Genomic DNA, 21,644 nt, shown 5'->3' with positions numbered 1-21,644 from the left:
TGGAACTATGCTGTGTATTGACTGTGCTGGTGGGTACATGAATCTGCATCTCACACACACACACACACACACACACACAAGAGTGTATGTAAAACTAGTGAAATCTGAAAAAGGTCTGTGCATTGTCCAATGTCAATTCCCTGGTTTTGCTATTGTACTATAGTCATGCAAGATGTTACCATTGGGCAAACCCGCGTAAAGGGTACACAAGACCTCCCTGTTCATTTTTTTGTAGCGTCCTGTGAATCTGTAATTATTTCAAAATAAAAAGTTGTAAAACAAGCTAACGTCTGATGTTTTCACATATATTAAAATTGATCAAATTATACACTTTCAATATGTGTAGTTTATTGTACTTCAGTTATACTTCAATGAAGTTGAGAAAAAAGAAGAAAAAAGTTAGTGCCTTCGTAACTGTGACTGCTCTTGAAAACATCCTTACTCCATCCCCATATCTATTAAGATATCAAGGGCAATATGAATAGACACTGAGAGTCCAATTACATCTACTTATATCACCCTACCCAAAATATGCAAGAACAAAAAATTAAACTTTTTTTCTTTATGAAGCAAAAATAAAACTTGAAAGGCAAAACCTTTGTGTGGAACCACCAACTACTGCAGATAGCTTAAAGAGCATATAGAGTCATCCCTCAGTATCAGTGGAGGACTGGTTCTAGAACTCCCAAGGATATCAAAATTCACAGATACCAAAATCCACCATTGCTCAAGTCCCTCATATAAAATGGTGGAGTATATGCATATAACCTACACACATCCTCCCCTATACAGTTGACCCTTGAACAATGCAGATGTTAGGGGGCCAACCCTCCCTGATGTTGAAAATCTACCTGTAACTTACAGTTGGCCCTCTACATAGATGGTTCCTCTGCATCAGGTTCCACATCCAGGGATGCAGCCAACCACAGATCATATATTGAAAAATATCCGGGTATAAGTAGACCCACACAGTTCAAACCTGTGTTGTTCAAGGGTCAACTGTACTTCATACCATCTCTACATTACTTATAATACTTAATACACAATGTAAATGCTATGTAAATTCTAGTGTTGCTTTTGGGAACTTTCCGGAATTTTTTTCCCCGAATATTTTCGATTCCAGGTTGGTTGAATCTTCAGATGCGGAACCCTTGGATTTGGAGGGCCAACTGTATTAATGTATTCTTCTGGCAACGCCAGATTCTACCTCCTTTCCTTTTTCTTTACCTCCTTTTAAAGCAAAGACTCTGGTACAATTATGGTTGACCCTTGAACAACACAAGTTTGAACTACCCGGGTTCACTTATATGCAGATTTTTTTCAATAAATATACAGTGGGCACCCTGATTCCGCGGGTTCCACATCCACAGACTCAACCAACCGTGATGGCAGACGTAAAATTTAATACACGATCCGTGGCTGGTTGAATCTGCAGATGCGGAACCTGCCTATGTGGAGGGCTGACTATGGGCTTGAGCATATGTGGATTTTGGTATCTGCAGTGAGTCCTGGAACCAATCCCCCATGGATACCGAGGGATGGCTGTATATGTAGTCAGTTTTGAGAAGATTCATTTTAAAATAAGATTTAAAATAAGATCAACTGAATAACCTCATAAGGAGATGATGTTATTCGTTCTCCAAACAGTACTTGTCCAAGGTTTTCAGAAGGGCTTTTCTTTCCAGAGTCTTGACAGAAGTCAAAAAAAAAAAAAAGAGAGAGGTTCAAGTAAGGTAAAAAAAAAAAAAAAAAATCAGCAAAGAAATCAGTCCTTATAATTTATCTAGCCTCTCCACTTTTAATGGTAGATTCTTCTAAAAATATGACCCAGAATCTTTCTATTTATGATTTATAGACCTCATTATATGTTTCTCTTTAAACTGTTTAACCTCTGATAATTATGAATTCATTATTTAAAATGCTCATGGTACTGCTCTTGACTTTTGTAACGCAGGTAATCACAATCAAAAAGAAAACAACACTATTTTTAGGATTAAACTTCAAATTACATATAAGCACAAATAAGGAAACAATGGCTTAAAGTCTGTACTGATTCTAACCTGGGACATTTAGAAACTGTAATTATCAGTGCTGATCAAAGGGGAATTAAAAAACAAACACCTCCAAACACATTCCCACATACTCACAAATCAAATAGTTACTAGGTGAAAAGAATTACAATTACCTTTAAGTAAATTTGAATGTAAAATGGCTTAGGTAGAAGATAAAATAAATGGTAGGCCTCTGTAATGTTTTAAATTCTCATACTAACACCCTACACTTACACCTGGTATTTTAATGAAAATCAGACCTGATTTTATTTCTGCTTAATTAGTAGAAATAAAGTAATACCAAAGGGAACTACAATCATTTTTTCTAAGAAGTACATCATTTGTTGCTATTCTCAAATGAACGATCATACTGAATCTTATAATAACTACTCACTACTAAACTAAGCACCTTCATCCATTAAAAACCTTAGTATAAACCTACCTTAGTATTTGATATTTTAGAAATAAGATACAACTCTGCAAAGATATTTTTTCAAGTTCAAAGTGTAGTAAATTTATAATTTGCCTTTCTTAGAAAGAAAAATCAAGTATGGCAACTTCCTAATTTTTTAAGCATTTGTCTCACATTGAAAGCTCTCTATTCTAATCATTTTTTCCTGTTACGTTTATTATAAAATTACCACTACATTTCTTAATATATTCAGGGCTTTCGTTCACTAACTTTAAAAACTTAAGGCACATTTTAACACAATTATATCATAATTATGATATAAATTAATCACAATGATATCAATTATATTGGATATAATTATAATACTTACAACTTACGTATTATATTCATAAGGTAGCACAGAGTCCACTGAGTCCAGTCTATTTACAAATAGTGCTACTGATGACTACAAGAAGGGAAAAAAAACATTAATAATACAAAGTAAAATAAGGCAGCACTTGCAAAATACATAATGAAGTAACTGAAAGGTAATTGGGTCTATTGCTCCCATCAATTTATAACTGTATAGTTATAAATTTATAACTTAGCACAGTGTTATAAATTTATAACACAGTACACTTATAAATTTTTAAAACAGTATAGCTATAAATTCATAACGTTTCATTTATCTGGCATCATCGGGGTCTTTGAATACATAAATTTTTCAGATACCTCAGCCATTCTTAACCTTTTTTAATTATAGAACCCTTTGAGAATAGGATGAAAGCTATGGCTCCTTGCCCCAGAAAAGCACACAAATTCACCAAATTCCCTGTTCAGCTTTAAGAGGCTTCATAGGGCCCCTAAGGTCCATGGAACTCAAGTTAAGAACTTGAAATAATTAAAGCTACCTGCATAAGTGCTTTTCTTGCATTATTGTAACCATTTTTATAAGAATTATTCTAAAATACACTTCACTCTTTCCTATCTTAAACAAAACATTATGATCACAATTTAACCTTCCTTGATGACTCAGGGTCATTTTGAGCATCAATCATTGCACCTGCTTTGACTCTGTGACATCTCCAGTATCAAATGAGATGAAAACAGCTATTTACCCCAAAACTGAATGGCAAGAGATAACTATTTACACCTCTGCTACCCACACCCCCCCACCCCTACCAAAGAACATAAACTTGTTTGTAAAGAGTTTCCTTTCTTTTTGTAAAGAGTTTCTCTTTCATTTTGGCTGTCAGCTGTCATTATGCCTTTTCTCCCTTCTTTTTTTCCCCCTAATCTGGTATAGGGCAAGCCCTCAATTTGTGTAATAAATGATCAGATTTGTTAAAACTATGTGAAAAAGGCCATAAAAAAGAATGAAATTTTGCCATTTGCAACACCATGGATGGACCTGGAGGGTATTACGCTTCGTAAAATAAGTTAGACAGAAAAAGACATATACTGTATGATATCACTTATATGTGGAATCTAAAAAGTAATATGAATGAATATAACAAAACAGAAACAGACTCACAGATATAGAGAACAAACTAGTGGTTACCACTGGGGAGAGGAAAGTGGGGAAGGGCAAGATAGGGGTAGGGAATTAACAGATACAAACTACTGTGTATAAAAGAAATAAGCTGCAAGGATATATCGTACAGCACAAGGAATATAACCAATATTTTATAACTTTTAAAAATTTATTTATTTCTTACTTTTGGCTGTGTTGGGTCTTCGTTACTGCGCGCAGGCTTTCTCTAGTTGCAGCGAGTGGGGACTACTCTTCATTGCGGTGCGCAAGCTTCTCATTGCAGTGGCTTCTCTTGTTGCGAAGCACAGGCTCTAGGCGTGCGGGCTTCAGTAGTTGTGGCACATGGGCTCAGTAGTTGTGGCGCATGGGCTTAGTTGCTCCACGGCCTGTGGGATCTTCCCGGACCAGGGCTCAAACCCATATCCCCTGCATTGGCAGGCGGATTCTTAACCACCGCGACACCAGGGAAGTCCTATAATAACTTTAAATGGAGGGAATTCCCTGGCGGTCCAGTGGTTAGGACTCAGCGCTCTCACTGCTGGAGCCCTTGGTTCCATCCCTGGTCAGAGAACTAAGGTCCCGCACGCCGCACAGCAAGGCCAAAAAGAAAGCCTATGTCAAAAAGACTGTCTGAGAGCATGAAGTTAGGTCATGAACATTATAACATCTCTTCTGGCTCTTCACAGGACGTTTTTGCTTACTTCCCTGGATCTCAGCTGTGCTCTTGATAATTTACCAGACAGGATTTTTTAAATCACTAAAACAGCAGAACTTGGGTAATCCTTTATTCTTTTTCAAAATTTCATACACTGCTTTTTAAAAAATTGAACATCTGCTATCATCTATACCATGTGGTTAGATTTTTCTTTTTTAAAGACAAGGACATGGAAAGTTATCACACTTGGGAACACATGTAAATAACCTTACTATAACTCTGTAAACAAGAGAATTGTATCTACACTTAGTGAAATCTAATCAGAAATTTAGCAATAGCAACATATATGAGTTATAGTTTTATAAAGGTGAATAGGCAAAGGTTTCTAAAGGACAGCAGATAATTAAAGATAATAGTTCTCATCTAGAGTCCCAAAACTGACAAAGTACATAAGATTTCAACTATATTTTAAAATGCGGGACTTCCCTGGTGGCACAGTGGTTAAGAATCCGCCTGCCAATGCAGGGGACACGGGTTCGAGCCCTGTTCGGGGAAGATCCCACATGCCGCGGAGCAACTAAGCCTGTGCACCACAACTACTGAGCCTGCCCTCTAGAGCCCACAAGCCACAACTACTGAGCCCGCGTGCCACAGCTACTGAAGCCCGCATGCCTAGAGCCCATGCTCCGCAACAAAGAGTAGCCCCCATTCGCCACAACTAGAGAAAGCCCGCATGCAGCAACAAAGACCCAAGGCAGCCATAAATAAATAAATACATAGATAAATAAATAAAATTTTAAACAAAAGAAAACTGTAAATGTTCAACTTAATATAAAAATCAGCAAAGGATATACAGATAGTTCACAGAAAATACAACTGGCTTTTAATTACGTGAAAAGATTCTCAATAAAGATTCCTAATAAAAGCAATGCAAATTACAAGCACAACACACAATTTTTCACCTATTGGATTGGCAAAGATCTAAAACTTTGATAACACACTGTTGTCAAGCTGTGGAGAAACAGGCACTCTAACACACTGCCGGTGGGAGTGCAAATTAACACAACCTCCATGGAGAGCAATTTGGCACTATCAAACTTGTTAAGTGCAGTGGGGGAGGGATAAATTAGGAGTATGGGATTAACAGATACACACTACTATATATAAAATAGATAAACGACAAGGACCTACTTACTGTATAGCACAGGGAGCTATATTCAATATCTTGCAATAACCTATAAAGGAAAAGAATCTGAAAAAGAATATATATATATATTTATATATATATACATATGAATCACTTTGCTGCACACCTGAAACTAACATAATATTGTAAATCAACTATACTTCAATAAAGAAAAAATTTGTAAGAACATATGTTCTTTGACCCAGCAATTCCATTCCTAGAATTTATTCTACAGATATATTCCCACGTGCAGCAATGGTTGGTAAGATCAAGAGAATGGAAACAAGCTAAATACATAAATAAGGGAGTATGTATATCAGTTATAGCACATCCTTATAATGGAATACTATGCAACCATTAAAAAAGAATAAGGATGTTTCTTATGCAATTAAATAAAACAATCTCCAAGTTTATTGTTAAATGAACAAAGGTACATGATATGAGAACAGTATGCTACCATATGTGTAAAAAAGGGGGAAGGAAAAAAGAATATAAAAACATATTTGTATATTCACAAAAAGAAAGATTCTCAAGAAACTGGTGCCCTCCAGGGAGGTGTACTTATGTGACTAAAGGACCCAGGTAGATGAGACATTCAGAGAAATCCTCTCATCTGCCTGTGTCCTTGCATATTATTCTAAGTGGGATCACTACAATCAAGAAGGATAAACATTTTTGTAGACTTTGATACATATTTCAAATTACTTTCCAAAGCGTTCGAGTTTAACCATTAAACCAAGCTAAATGCTATCACAAGGCAGAAAACAGACAACACCAAGAGGAGGGACATTCCACAAGAAAAACAGGCTGGTCCCTTTTATAAGTCAGTGTTATGAAAAGAAAAGGGGAAAAACGTGCTTGATTTTAAAAGCCATAAGAATATAACAAACAGATGCAATTTGTGGTCCTAGATTGGATTCTGGCTTGGATAGTTCAGGGATAGCTGGGGAAATCTGACTGTGAACTGGGTAATAGATGAGATTTTAAAAGGTATTGATGTGGAAAGATGGAGTTGTTAACAGAAAAGTGCAGGTTACAAAATAACATGTATACTATGATTTTATTTTGGTAAAAAAAATGCATGTGGACACTCATTCATTGCTGGTGGGAATGCAAAATGGTACAGCACTGTGGAAGACAGTTTGGCACTTTTTCACAAAACTAAACATACTCTTACCATACGAGTCCAGAAATTTTGCTCCTTGGTATTTACTTAAAGGAGCTGAAAACTTATGTCCACACAAAAACCTATACACAATGTTTATAGCAGCTTTATTCATCATTGTCAGAGCTTGGAAGCAACCAAGGTGTCCTTTAGCAAGTGAATAGATGAATGTATGTACTACGGTACATCTAGACAATGAAATATTATTCAGCACTAAAAACAAATGAGCTAGACCCCCATGAAAAGACATGGAGGAGCCTTTCATCATGTTGCTACGGGAAAGATGCCAATCTGAAAAGGCTATGCACTGTATGATTCCAACTATATGACATTCTGGAAAAGGCAGAACGATAGAGACAATAAATACATCACTGGTTGCCATGGGTTAAAGGGAAGTTGGGATGAATAAACAGAGAACATAGAGGACTTTTAGGGCAGTGAAATTACTCTGTATGATACTATAATAATGGATACATATCATTATACATTTGTCCAAACTCATAGGATGTACAACACCAAGATTGAACTGTAACGTAAACTATGGACTACAGGTGATAACGACGATTCAGTGTAGGTCCACCAATTGTAACAAATGTCCCACGCTGGTGGGGGATGTTGACGATGGGGAAAGTGATGTATGTGAGGAGGCAGGGTTATACGGTAACTCTATACTCTGCTGAATTTTGCTGCAAACCTAAAACTGCTCTAAAAAATCAAGTCTATTGAAAGTACAAATCTGGATATGAATATGTATTTTTTTAAATCTAGAATATATTCTAAGGTATCAACAATGCCAATTCTCTAGTTGTTAGAAATGTTTTTCTTTCCTTATTTTTGCCTATCTGCATTTTTTTAACCATCTTCCATGCATGTTATTGCTTTTGTAATAGTAAAACTTTAAAAACTAATTTAAAAATAAGAAATCAAGGGCCTGGACACTGCCGAATTAGGAAAGTTTGGAGTGTTAAACATAAAAATGAGAGACTCACCAAAGGAAAGAAGGTGCAATCTCAGAATAAAAAGTAGAACACATGGGTGGGGCTAATGGTGGACTCTGGAAGGGCACATGTCAAGGAGTACTTCCCAGAACTTCTGCTGCCAGTGTCCTTGCCCCCGCGGTGAGCCACAGCCACCCCCCGCCTCTGCAGGAGACCTCCCAACAGCAGCAGCCGTGTGGATGACAGGGTCTTGGTGCTCCGGCCGGGTGTCAGGCCTGTGCCTCTGAGGTGGGAGGGGGGAGATCAGGACATTGGTCCACCAGAGACACCCCCGCTCCACGTAATATCAAATGGTGAAAGCTCTCCCAGAGATCTCCATCTCAATGCTAAGACCCAGTTCCACTCAACAACCAGCAAGCTACAGTGCTGGACACCCTATACCAAACAACTAGCAAGACAGGAACACAACACCACCCGTTAGCAGAGAGGCTGTCTAATATCAAACTAAGGTTCACAGACACCCCAAAACACACCACCGGACGCAGTCCTGCCCACCAGAAAGACAAGATCCAGCCTCATCCTCCAGAACACAGGCACTAGTGCCCTCCACCAGGAAGCCTACACAACCCACTGAACCAACCTTACCCACTGAGGGCAGACATCAAAAACAATGGGAATACGAACCGGCAGCCTGCAAAAAAGGAGACCCCAAACACAGTAAGTTAAGCAAAATGAGAAAACAGAGAAATGCACAGCAGATGAAGGAGCAAGGTAAAAACTCACCAGACCAAACAAATGAAGAGGAAATAGGCAGTCTACCTGAAAAAGAATTCAGAGTAATGATAGTAAAGATGATCCAAAATCTGGGAAATAGAATGGAGAAAATACAAGAAATGTTTCACAGGGAGCTAAAAGAACTAAACAGCAAACAAACAATGATGAACAACACAATAAATGAAATTAAATATTCTCTAGAAGGAATCAATAGCAGAATAACTGAGGCACAAGAACGGATAAGTGACCTGGAAGATAAAATGGTGGAAATAACTACCGCAGAGCAGAATAAAGAAAAAAGAATGAAAAGAATTGAGGACAGTCTCAGAGACCTCTGGGACAACATTAAACGCACCAACATTCTAATTCTAGGGGTCCCAGAAGAAGAAGAGAAAAAGAAAGGGTCTGAGAAAATATTTGAGGGATTATAGTTGAAAACTTCCCTAATATGGGAAAGGAAATACTCAATCAAGTCCAGGAAGTGCAGGGAGTCCCATACAGGATAACTCCAAGGAGAAACACGCCAAGACACATATTAATCAAACTATCAAAAATTAAATACAAAGAAAAAATATTAAAAGCAGCAAGGGAAAAGCAACAAATAACATACAAGGGAATCCCCATAAGGATAACAGCTGATCTTTCAACACAAACTCTGCAAGCCAGAAGGAAGTGGCAGGACATATTTAAAGTGATGAAAGGGAAAAACCTACAACCAAGATTACTCTACCCAGCAAGGATCTCATTCAGATTCAACAGAGAAATTAAAACCTTTACAGACAAGCAAAAGCTAAGAAAATTGAGCACCACCAAACCTCTACAACAAATGCTAAAGGAACTTCTCTAGGCAGGAAACACAAGAGAAGGAAAAGATCTACAATAACAAACCCAAAACAATTAAGAAAATGGTAGTAGGAACATACATATCAATAACTACCTTAAATGTAAATGGATTAAATGCTCCAACCAAAAGACATAGACTGGCTGAACGAATACAAAAACAAAACCCATATATATGCTGTCAACAAGAGATCCACTTCAGACCTAGGGACACATACAGACTGAAAGTGAGGGGATGGAAAAATATATTCCATGCAAATGGAAATCAAAAGAAAGCTGGAGGAGCAATTCTCATATCAGACAAAATAGACTTTAAAATAACACTATTACAAGAGAAAAAGACAGACACTATATAATGATCAAGGGATCAATCCAAGAAGAAGATATAACAGTTGTAAATATTTATGCACCCAACATAGGAGGACCTCAGTACATAAGGCAAATGCTAACAGCCATAAAAGGGGAAATCAACAGTAACACAATAATAATAGGGAACTTTAACACCCCACTTTCACCAAAGCACAGATCATCCAAAATGAAAATAAATAAGGAAGCACAAGCTTAAATGAAACATTAAACAAGGAGGACTTCATTGATATTTATAGGACATTCAATCCAAAAACAACAGAATACACTTTCTTCTCAAGTGCTCATGGAACATTCTCCAGGATAGATCATATCTTGGGTCACAAATCAAGCTCCCGTAAATTTAAGACAATTGAAATCGTATCAAGTATCTTTTCCGACCACAACGCTATGAGACTAGACATCAATTGCACGAAGAAAACTGTAAAAAATACAAACACATGGAGGCTAAACAATACGCTACTAAATAACCAAGACATCACTGAAGAAATCAAAGAGGAAATCAAAAAATACCTAGAAACAAATGACAATGAAAACACAATGACCCAAGACCTATGGGATGCAGCAAAAGCAGTTCTAAGGGGGAAGTTTATAGCAATACAATCCTACCTCAAGAAACAAGAAACATCTCAAATAAGCACCCTAACCTTACACCTAAAGCAATCAGACAAAGAAGAACCAAAAAACCCCAAAGTTAGCAGAAGGAAAGAAATCATAAAAACAGATCAGAAATAAATGAAAAAGAAATGAAGGAAATGATAGCAAAGATCAATAAAACTAAAAGCTGGTTCTTTGAGAAGATACACAAAATTGATAAACCATTAGCCAGATTCATCAAGAGAAAAAGGGAGAAGACGTAATTCAATAGAATTAGAAATGAAAAAGGAGAAGTTACAACTGACACTGCAGAAATACAAAGGATCATGAGAGATGACTACAGGCAACTATATGCCAATAAAATGGACAACCTGGAAGAAATGGACAAATTCTTAGAAAAGCACAACCTTCCGAGACTGAACCAGGAAGAAATAGAAAATATAAGCAGACAAATCACAAGCGCTGAAATTGAAACTGTGATTAAAAATCTTCCAACAAACAAAAGCCCAGGACCAGATGGCTTCACAGGCAAATTCTATCAAACATTTAGAGAAGAGCTAACACCTAAACTTCTCAAACTCTTCCAAAATATAGCAGAGGGAGGAACACTCCCAAACTCATTCTACGAAGCCACCATCGCCCTGATACCAAAACCAAACAAAGATGTCACAGAAAAAGAAAACTAGAGTATCCCTGATGAACACAGATGCAAAAATCCTCAACAAAATACCAGCAAACAGAATCCAACAGCACATTAAAAGGATCATACACCCTGATCAATTGGGGTTTATTCCAGGAATGCAAGGATTCTTCAATATACGCAAATCAATCAGTGTGATACACCATATTAACAAATTGAAGGAGAAGAACCATATGATCATCTCAACAGATGCAGAAAAAGCTTTCAACAAAATTCAACACCCATTTATGATAAAAACCCTCCAGAAAGTAGGCATAGAGGGAACTTACCTCAACATAATAAAGGCCATATATGACAAACCCACACACAACATCGTTCTCAATGGTGAAAAACTGAAACCATTTCCACTAAGATCAGGAACAAGACAAGGTTGCCCACCCTTACCACTATTATTCAACATAGTTTTGGAAGTTTTAGCCACAGCAATCAGAGAAGAAAAGAAATAAAAGGAATCCAAATTGGAAAAGAAGAAGTAAAACTGTCACTTTTTGCAGCTGACATGATACTATACATAGAGAATCCTAGAGATGCTACCAGAAAACTACTAGAGCTAATCAATGAATTTGGTAAAGTAGCTGGATACAAAATTAATGCACAGAAATCTCTTGCATTCCTATACACTAATGATGAAAAATCTGAAAGAGAAATTAAGGAAACACTCCCATTTACCACTGCAACAAAAAGAATAAAATACCTAGGAATAAACCTACCTAAGGAGACAAAACACCTGTATGCAGAAAACTATAAGACACTGATGAAAGAAATTAAAGATGATACAAACAGATGGAGAGATATACCATGTTCTTGGATTGGAAGAATCAACATTGTGAAACTGACTCTTCTACCCAAAGCAATCTACAGATTCAATGCAATCTCTATCAAACTACCAATGGCATTTTTCACAGAACTAGAACAAAAAATTGCACAATTTGTATGGAAACACAAAAGACCCCGAATAGCCAAAGTAATCTTGAGAAAGAAAAATGGAGCTGTAGGAATCAGGCTCCCTGACTTCAGACTATACTACAAAGCTACAGTAATCAAGACAGTATGGTACTGGCACAAAAACAGAAATATAGATCAATGGAACAGGATAGAAAGCCCAGGGATAAACTCATGCACATATGGTCACCTTATCCTTGATAAAGGAGGCAGAATATACAATGGAGAAAAGACAGCCTCTTCAGTAAGTGGTGCTGGGAAAACTGGACAGCTACATGTAAAAGAATGAAATTAGAACACTCCCTAACACCATACACAAAAATAAACTCAAAATGGATTAAAGACTTAAATGTAAGGCCAGACACTATAAAACTGTTAGAGGAAAACATAGGCAGAACACTCTATGACATAAATCACAGCAAGAACCTTTTTGACCCACCTCCTAGAGAAATGGAAATATAAATAAAAATAAACAAATGGGACCTAATGAAACTTAAAAGCTTTTGCACAGCAAAGGAAACCATAAACAAGACAAAAAGACAACCCTCAGAATGGGAGAAAATATTTGCAAACGAAGCAACTGACAAAGGATTAATCTCCAAAATTTACAAGCAGCTCAATATCAAAAAAACAACCCAATCCAAAACTGGGCAGAAGACCTAAATAGACATTTCTCCAAAGAAGATATACAGATGGCCAACAAACACACGAAAGGACGCTGAACATCACTAATCATTAGAGAAATCAAAACTACAATGAGGTATCACCTCACACCAGTCAGAATGTCCATCATCAAAAAATCTATAAACAATAAACGCTGGAGAGGGTGTGGAGAAAAGGGAACCCTCCTGCACTGTTGGTGGGAATGTATATTGATACAGCCACTATGGAGAACAGTATGGAGGTTCCTTAAAAAACTAAAAATAAAACTACCATACGACCCAGCAATCCCACCACTGGGCATATTCCCTGAGAAAACCATAATTCAAAAAGAGTCATGTACCACAATGTTCATTGCAGCTGTATTTACAATAGCCAGGTCATGGAAGCAACCTAAATGTCCATCGACAGATGAATGGATAAAGAAGATGTGGCACATATATACAATGGAATATTACTCAGCCATAAAAAGAAACGAAATTGAGTTATTTGTAGTGAGGTGGATGGACCTAGAGACTGTCATACAGAGTGAAGTAAGTCAGAAAGAGAAATACAAACACTGTATGCTAACACATATACATGGAATCTAAAAAAAAAAAAAAGGTTCTGAAGAACCTAGGGGCAAGACAGGAATAAAGACGCAGACGTAGAGAATGGACTTGATGACACGGGGAGGGGGAAGGGTAAGCTGGGATGAAGTGAGAGAGTGGCATGGACACATATACATTACCAAATGTAAAATAGATAGCTAGTGGGAAGCAGCCACATAGCACAGGGAGATCAGCTCGGTGCTGTGTCCACCTAGAGGGGTGGGACAGGGAGGGTTGGAGGGAGATGCAAGAGGGAGGAGATATGGGGATATATGTATATGTACAGCTGATTCACTTTGTTATACAGCAGAAACTAACACACCATTGTAAAGCAGTTATACTCCAATATAGATGTTAAAAAAAAAAAAAGTAGAACACATTTAGGCTGGCGAGTAGCAGCCTAAAAAGAAAAGAGCTTACAGAAAAGAAATTCCAGGACTTCCCTGGTGGTGCAGTTGTTAAGAATCCACCTGCCAATGCAGGGGACACAGGTTCGAGCCCTGGTCCGGGAAGATCCCACATGCTGCAGAGGAACTAAGCCCATGCGCCACAACTACTGAGCCTGTGCTCTAGAGCCCATGAGCCACAACTACTGAGCCCATGTGCCACAACTACTAAGCCCACGCACCTAGAGCCCATGCTCCGCAACAAAGAGAAGCCACCACAGCGAGAAGCCCACTCACCACAAGGAAGAGTAGACCCCGCTCACTGCAACTAGAGAAAGCTCACGTGCAGCAACGAAGACCCAACGAAGGAAGGAAGGAAGGAAGAAAGAAAGAAAAGAAAGAAACTCGTTAAAGATTTTATTTCTTTGCTAGGAAGCCTGCTGAAATAAAGAGCCAGGACTAGGTATTACCAGTCAGAGAAAAGGCAGGTGTAAAATAATTTTTAAATGCAATTTCTTAGTTACACGTGTTTGACAAGATGATGGCTCAAAACACCACCATCAATACTTCTCACAGGAAAAGGCAAGCTCCAGGATTAAGAGCAAGTTTGCTGCACCTAGAACTGGCCTCTAAAAACCCCAACTTTCAACTTGGCTAAGTCTATAGTCAAACCACACCCCGCACTGTTCTCAACTCTGTAATGCCTCTGTGGTTCCTTCTAAGAGAACGTTACCCCACACACTCGACTGGGCAACCTGAGATCAGAAAATAAGTCTTACTATTCATTAATACTTTTTGAATTGATTACTTGCAAAAAAATTTTTTAGAGTGAGTTTACAGTTACAAAAACTAGACTGCCAAGGAAGGGAGTCAAAAAATTATCGGGGTTTGGTGGACATGCGGAAGAGGAATTGTGCCAGAAATCTCTGGCTAGAGAAAACTCATAATGATAATGGTTACCATTTATTTAAGGCTTACCAGGTGCCAGGTGTTTTTGTCAGCGCTTTTCATACGTTGTCTCATTTTATTCTCACAAGTCTGAGAGGTAAACAATATTATCTTGCTGTTTGCGGAGAGGGCCCAGGAGAAACCAACGTGAATTAACAACAATTAAGGAGGTAAAAGTGTGAGACCACAGGAGTGAGGGGTGACAGAAACATGGTGGGACTATATCTAAGGAAGACCTAGTGAGTGTGTGAGTCTTCAAAGTCAGATTATATTCAGTATAAGGGGGGAAGTGGGAGAGAGGCAGAGGACACAGAGTAGGAGAGGAAGGAACCTTCGAGCGGGAGGGGGGAGAGGAGGAGCTATGATGGAGGAGGAGCTAAGAGAGAGGTGGAGGAGCAGCCAATTGGAAGGGGGAAGAGGTAGGAACCGAGGGGAGGGGGAGTGGCTGAGAGGGAGTAGGCGGGACAGAGCAGGAGCAGGAACTAGAGGGACCAAGATAAGGGAAGAGGGCGGGGCTGAGAGGGAGAGCGGAGCCTAGAGGGAAGAGGGGAAGGGAGGGGGCGGAGTCGAGAGGGAGTGGAAAGGAAGAAGCCAGAGACCGCGGGCAAGGAGCGGAGAGAAAAGCGTAAAAGGAGGAGCTGTGAGGTGGGCAGAGGAGGAGCTGAGAGGGAGTTAGAGGAAAAGAGACGATGGGGGAGGAGCCAAGAGGGAGGGAAAGAGGATCAGGGAAAAAGAGAGGTTCGGACCCGCCAAGTGCGAGGCTCAGCGATTGAGACCCTGAAACACACCCACAGAGGGGGCTTTGGCATTCCGGGTCAGAGTCTGAGAGCTCCCAGCACTGGTCGGCCCCGGTGTGCCCCATACCGCAACCCGAAGCCTCCCCTCACATCTCACTTCCTCCCTCTAGTCCTCACCTTGCAGATAGCAGTCTCTCGGTCTGCCTCGCAGAAGTTGACCGGAGCCAACCCGGGAAGATAAAAAGCCGCGCAGCGGGCGGCCTTAAGCCCCGGGAGCAGCCCCAGCCCCAGCAACCACCTGAGGCCGGGGAGGGTGGGCCACAGGCGACAGAGGTTGGTTCCCAGGCGGAAACCACGAGTACACATTTTAGGAGCCGGTTCAGCGCTTGAGGACACACACCATGGGCGAGATCGGAACCAGTGGAGGGGAGAAGCGGAAATGATAAGGAAGAACCGTGGACGGACAGGGAAGAGCCGAGACCGGCTGTTGGGACTAGAACTCCAGGGAAGGCCACTTGTTCGGGTGAGACATTGGCTTGGAGCCCGGTTGCTAGACGGCCTGGCTGGCTTTGTGAGCGCGCGGAGTACGCATGCGTGCGGGTCCCTGCCACGCCTTCCACCGCCCCTCACCCCTCCTCCCTTACCCCCCTACCTCCCTCTCTGTCCTCCCAGCGTCCCCAGCCCAGCACTTTCCCGCGGCTCTGGCGGTTCCTCGCGCGCAGCCTTCAGAGCTGCCTCGCGGTGTCCGGGGGGCGGGGGCAGGGGGGAAGCAGCCTGAGAGGGTTCAACTTCCCAGCATCACAGAGTCTCGCGTCCTCCTGATTTTGCCTCTCTTAGTACCAATAGCAGGGTTACCGCCCCGCCATCTTCAGTTCTTGCTGCCAGGGTGGGCGGAGGGGAATTCCTGGGCATTGCTGCCCAGTGTGGTGGTTATTCGGCGCTTGAAATGCAGCTAGTCCGAAACTGATGTCTGTAAATGTACATTGTACAACAGGTTTCAAAGAATTTGCACGGTAAAAAGAATGCAAAACCTCTCCAACTTCATATTGATTACATGTTGAAATAATATTTGGAGTCTCTTACATTAAATAAAACATTAAAATTAATTCCACCTGTTTCTTTTTTGTGGCTTAATTTTTTTATTGAAGTATAGTTGATTTACAATGTTGTGTTAGTTTCAGGTGTACAAGACAGTGATTCAGTTATACATATGTGTATATAGCTATTCTTTTTCAGATTCTTTTCCATCATTATAGGTTATTATAAGATATTGAATATAGTTCCCTGTGCTATACAGTAGGTCCTTGTTGTTTATCTATTTTATAATAAGTGTGCATCTTTTAATCCCAAATTCCTAATTTATCCCTCCCTCTATTTTTTGTGTGTGGCTACTAGAACATTTAAAATTACATATGTGGCTCTAGTTATATTTCTGTTGGACGGCGCAGGTCTGGGGAAGGGGGAAGAAAGGGAAAAAAACTGAAGAAGAGAGAGGGGAAGAAAGGGGGTTGCTCTTAAGTTTCCTAAAGTTTTCTTTCTCTTAGCGGCAGGGATCTTATTTTGCGACCTCTGTAAGAATCCTTGTCGCCCTTACTTTCTGCTCCTTGTGCTGTCTTATAATGCAGAGTGCCTGTATTTGGACCTAGAAAGTATTGTAGGTATCATAGGACAAAGATAGTAGAAGAGCGTATTATTTTTCCTCCTTGTGTCTCAAGAGCTTTGGCGAACAAGAGGTCATTTGTTTATGCTGAGACGTGTGCGCCTCCCCAAGGGCCTTTCTGTGCAAGTTCCCTGGCTCCAAAATGTCTGCATCTTCTGCTGATTGGCAGGGGGGCAATTCAAGACAGAACAAAGGCAGCTAACTGGCCAATAGCAGAGGCAGGTCGAAATTTAGCGAGTTAACGCCTGGACTAGAGGGGTAGAAAAAGTTGTAGGACAAAGGGATGGAGAAAATGTACCAACGATCAGAATTAGGGGAGTTGTTAGTAAAAACATTGAACGTGGGGGCTTCCCTGGTGACACAGTGGTTAAGAATCCGCCTGCCAATGCAGAGGACACGGGTTCGAGCCCTGGTCCGGGAAGATCCCACATGCCACAGAGCAACTAAGCCCAGTGCACCACAACTACTGAGCCTGTGCTCTAGAGCCCGTGAGCCACAACTACTGAGCCTGCGTGCCACAACTACTGAAACCTGCGCACCTAGGGCCCATGTTCCACAACAAGAGAAGCCACTGGAATAAGAAGCCTGCGCACCGCAAGGAAGAGTAGCCCCCGCTTGTGGCAACTAGAGAAAGCCCGCGTGCAGCAACGAAGACCCAACGCAGCCAAAACTAATAAATAAAATAAATAAATTTATTAAAAAAAAAGATTGAACTTGACCAAAAGAGCTGGAGACACCCCTGTAAAGATTTGGAAAACAGGATAACACGATCAGAAGGGGCACCACTTTTGAGAAGAGCACCAGAAAAAGGGAGCTAGTAAGTGAGAGAATGGTCATGGTTGGAAGTAACCAGAGCTTGAATAAAAGTTTTGTGTTTCACCACTGCGTGACCACCTCTCTCCGGCCTGCCTTTGGATGAAAAAGAGTATAAATGAAAATAAACGGGATGCTCCTCCAGTCTCTCAGGCCTGGGCCCGAACATCTAGAAGACGTGCTAGGACCCAGCAGGCATAAACTGCTGCGGGACTGGGCAGACTGCCAAGCGCCTTCGGATCCTGCTAAGCGAGGGGGCGGGTTCTGGGCACTCCCTGGAGGAGGTGTGCCACCCAGATCACCAGCAGGACGCCTGCCCCCGCCCCTCCGCGCACTCTCCAGAGAGATTATGAGAAGCAGGAAAGAGCAGTGGTCAGCGTATCACCATCCTCATCCTCTACAACTCCAGTAGTGCCATTGAGGTCTTCCATTAAAGCTCCCTGCGGGGCTGTTTTCTGTTAACCTCAAGAAGTAAAGCATCACCGAAGGCTACGTCCCCACTGTCAGCAACAAGACACAGCCCTCCTGGTGTCATCAGTGAGTGATTATCACCCGCTCCGGCCCACTGCTGGTGCCAGAGATACAGCATATTCTCTGTGCTACAGGGGCTCTAAGAGTTTGTTTCTGCTTCCCCACCACCCTAGAAGATGCAGAAGCCCCAGGGCAGCCTTGTGGGAGTAATCCTCTAGGCAGGCCTGGTTTTCCCCAACACCAAAGCCTCCCCTCCCACCATGAGCCAATTTGACCACGTCTTACAGAAGAGTAAGGCCTGCCTGCCATCTCCAGCCAGCCCTGTACACCTTCTCATCTTGTATGCAAACAGGGACCTTTCTATTTCTATCGGCCAGGATTTCCAATACAATGTTGAATAGAAGTAATGAGAATGGACATCCTTGCCTTGCTCTCCATCTTAGGGGGAAAGCATTCAGTCTTTCACCATTAAGCATGATATTAGCTATAGGCTTTTTGTAGCTGCCCTTTATCAGGTTAACGAAGTTCCCTTCTCTCCCGGTGTGCTGAAAATTTTTATCATGACTGGTTATTGAATTTTATCCAATTTTTTTGGCATCAATTGACACAATTTTGTGTTTCTTCTTAAGATTATTGACATGATGCATTACATTGATTTTAAAATATTGAGTCAGGCTTGTATTTACAGAATAAACCCCACTTGGCTGGTTGCTGTGTAAAAAAAGCAATAACAAAATAAACAGGACTACACTGTGGTGTAGAATGCAAATTTGTAAGGCTTTTAAAATAGAAAATTCAAAGAAATTAATTTCTTTTATATTTTTTTTTATTGAAGTATAGCTGATTTACAATGTTGTGTTAGTTTCTGGTGTTCAGCAAAGTGATTCAGATATATATATATCTATAGATAGACAGATAGATAGAGAGAGAGATAGATAGATGTTCTTTTTCATATTCTTTTCCGGTATGGTTTACTACAGGATATTGAATATAGTTCCCTGTGCTATACAGTAGGACCTTGTTGTTTATAAAGTCATTCTATATATAATAGTTTGCATCTGCTAATCCCAAACTTCCAGTACATCCCTCTCCCACCCCCCCCCTTCGCAACCACAAGTCTGTTCTTTATGTCTGTGAGTCTGTTTCTGTTTCATAAATAATTTCATTTGTGTCATATTTTAGATTCCACATAAAAGTGATATCATACGGTATTTGTCTTTCTCTTTCTGACTCACTTCACTTAGTATGATAATCTCTAGTTGCATCCATGTTGCTGCAAATGGCATTATTTTGTTCTTTTTTATTGCTGAGTAGTATTCCATTGTGTGTGTGTATATATATATGTATATATATATACACATATATGTGTGTGTATATATATATGCCACATCTTCTTTATCCATTCATCTCTTGATGGACATTTAGGTTGCTTCCATGTCTTGGCTATTATAAATAGTGCACTGGGGTGCATGTATCTTTTCGAATTAGAGTTGCTATATGATCCAGCAACCCCACTCCTGGGCATATATCTGGACAAAACTCTAATTCTAATTTTAGTTTTTTGAGGAACCTCCATACTCTCCTCCATAGTGGCTGCACCAACTTACATTCCCACCAACAGTGTAGGAGAGTTCCCTTTTCTCCACGCCCTCTCCAGCACTTGTTATTTGTCAACTTTTTAATGATGGCCATTCTGACCAGTGTGAGGTGTGCTCTCATTGTAGTTTTGATTTGCATTTCTCTAATAATTAGTGATGTGGAGCATCTTTTCATATGCCTGTTGGCCATCTGTATGTCTTCTTTGGAGAAATGTCTAATTAGGTCTTCTGCCCATCTTTTGTTTGGATTGTTTGGTTTTTTTGTTATTGAGTTATATGAGCTGTTTATATATTTTGGAAATTAAGCCCTTGTTCGTTGCATCGTTTGCAAATATCTTCTTCCAGTCCGTTGGTTGCCTTTTGGTTTTGTTTATGGTTTTCTTTGCTGTGCAAAAGCTTAAAGTTTGATTAGGTTCTACTTGTTTATTTTTGCTTTTATTTCTATTGCCTTTGGAAACTGACCTAAGAAAGCATTGGTACAATTTATATCAGAGAATATTTGCCATGGGAGATGGACCTAAGAAAACATTGGTACAACTTATGTCAAAGAATGTTTCACCTATGTTCTCTTCTAGGAGTTTTATGGTGTTATGTCTTATATTTAAGTCTTTAAGCCATTTTGAGTTTATTTTTGTGTGTGGTGTAAGGGTGTCTTCTAACTCCATTGATTTACATGCGGCTGTTCAGCTTTCCCAACATTGCTGAAGAGACTGTCTTTTCTCCATTGTGTATTCTTGCCTCCTTTGTCAAAGATTAATTGACCATAGGTGTGTGGATTTATTTCTGCACTCTCTATTCTGTTCCATTGATCCATATGTCTGTTTTTGTGCTAATACCACACTCTTTTGATTACTGTAGCTTTGTAGTATTGTCTGAAGTCTGGGAGGGTTATGCCTCCTGCTTTGTTCTTTTTCCTCAGGATTGCTTTGGCAATTCTGGGTCTTCTATGGTTCCATATGATTTTTAGGATTATTTGTTCTGGTCCTGTGAAAAATGCCATGGGTAATTTGATAGGGATTGCATTAAATCTGTAGATTGCTTTGGGTAGTATAGCCATTTTAACAGTATTAATTCTTCCAATACAAGAGCATGGGATATCTTTCCATTTCAAAGAAATTAATTTCTTAATGTAGGCTGTGCCCCAAACTCCAGGGAGACATGGGTTCTCTCTCCTGTGCCATTAAGAGTATTTGGTGGAAAAGTAAAGAACGAACACTTTATTAATTTTATTTGTTTACTTGTATCTCTTCCTCTACTGAAAGTAAGCTTTTGAGCACAGAATCCATTTCTTGCTTATCTTCAAATCCATAGTGCAGATCTGGGCACTTAGAACATAATACATAGATTCAGAATAAATGAAAAAATGAATTAATGAATGAATTCACTTACACTGTCATAGACATTTTATATGTTTTACCTCATTTGGAAATCAAAAGAGGATGCAATCAAGAGATGTGAGTAAATGTAGATAACGAGGATAATACCCCCTTTATTTATGTAGCAGTAGAGTTTGCAAAGTTTGTGTCCATCCATTATTTTACGTGACTATATGAGGTAGAAAGGGTAGTTATTTAATGTGAAGTAACTGAGAACAGGAGAAGTTAATTTGCTCGTCCAAGGTCACACAGCTAATAGATGACCA

At 40.0% G+C, this 21,644-nt stretch overlaps 1 protein-coding gene across 1 annotated transcript in view; it reads right to left on the bottom strand.

Annotated features, from left to right (window-relative positions):
• LOC133081912 (transmembrane 9 superfamily member 2-like) overlaps window positions 1–15,918 on the bottom strand; it is a 111,350-nt gene extending 95,432 nt beyond the window's left edge. The window contains 3 exon segments of the mRNA XM_061178226.1: window positions 1,612–1,705; window positions 2,841–2,908; window positions 15,638–15,918. Coding sequence (XP_061034209.1) covers window positions 1,612–1,705; window positions 2,841–2,908; window positions 15,638–15,826 — 351 coding nt within the window. The 5' untranslated portion in view covers window positions 15,827–15,918.
• Window positions 15,919–21,644: the final 5,726 nt, after the last annotated feature.

This window comes from Eubalaena glacialis, chromosome X (genome assembly GCF_028564815.1).
Source record: "Eubalaena glacialis isolate mEubGla1 chromosome X, mEubGla1.1.hap2.+ XY, whole genome shotgun sequence".
NCBI lineage: Eukaryota > Metazoa > Chordata > Mammalia > Artiodactyla > Balaenidae > Eubalaena > Eubalaena glacialis.
This window is presented reverse-complemented; position numbering and strand designations above follow the sequence as displayed.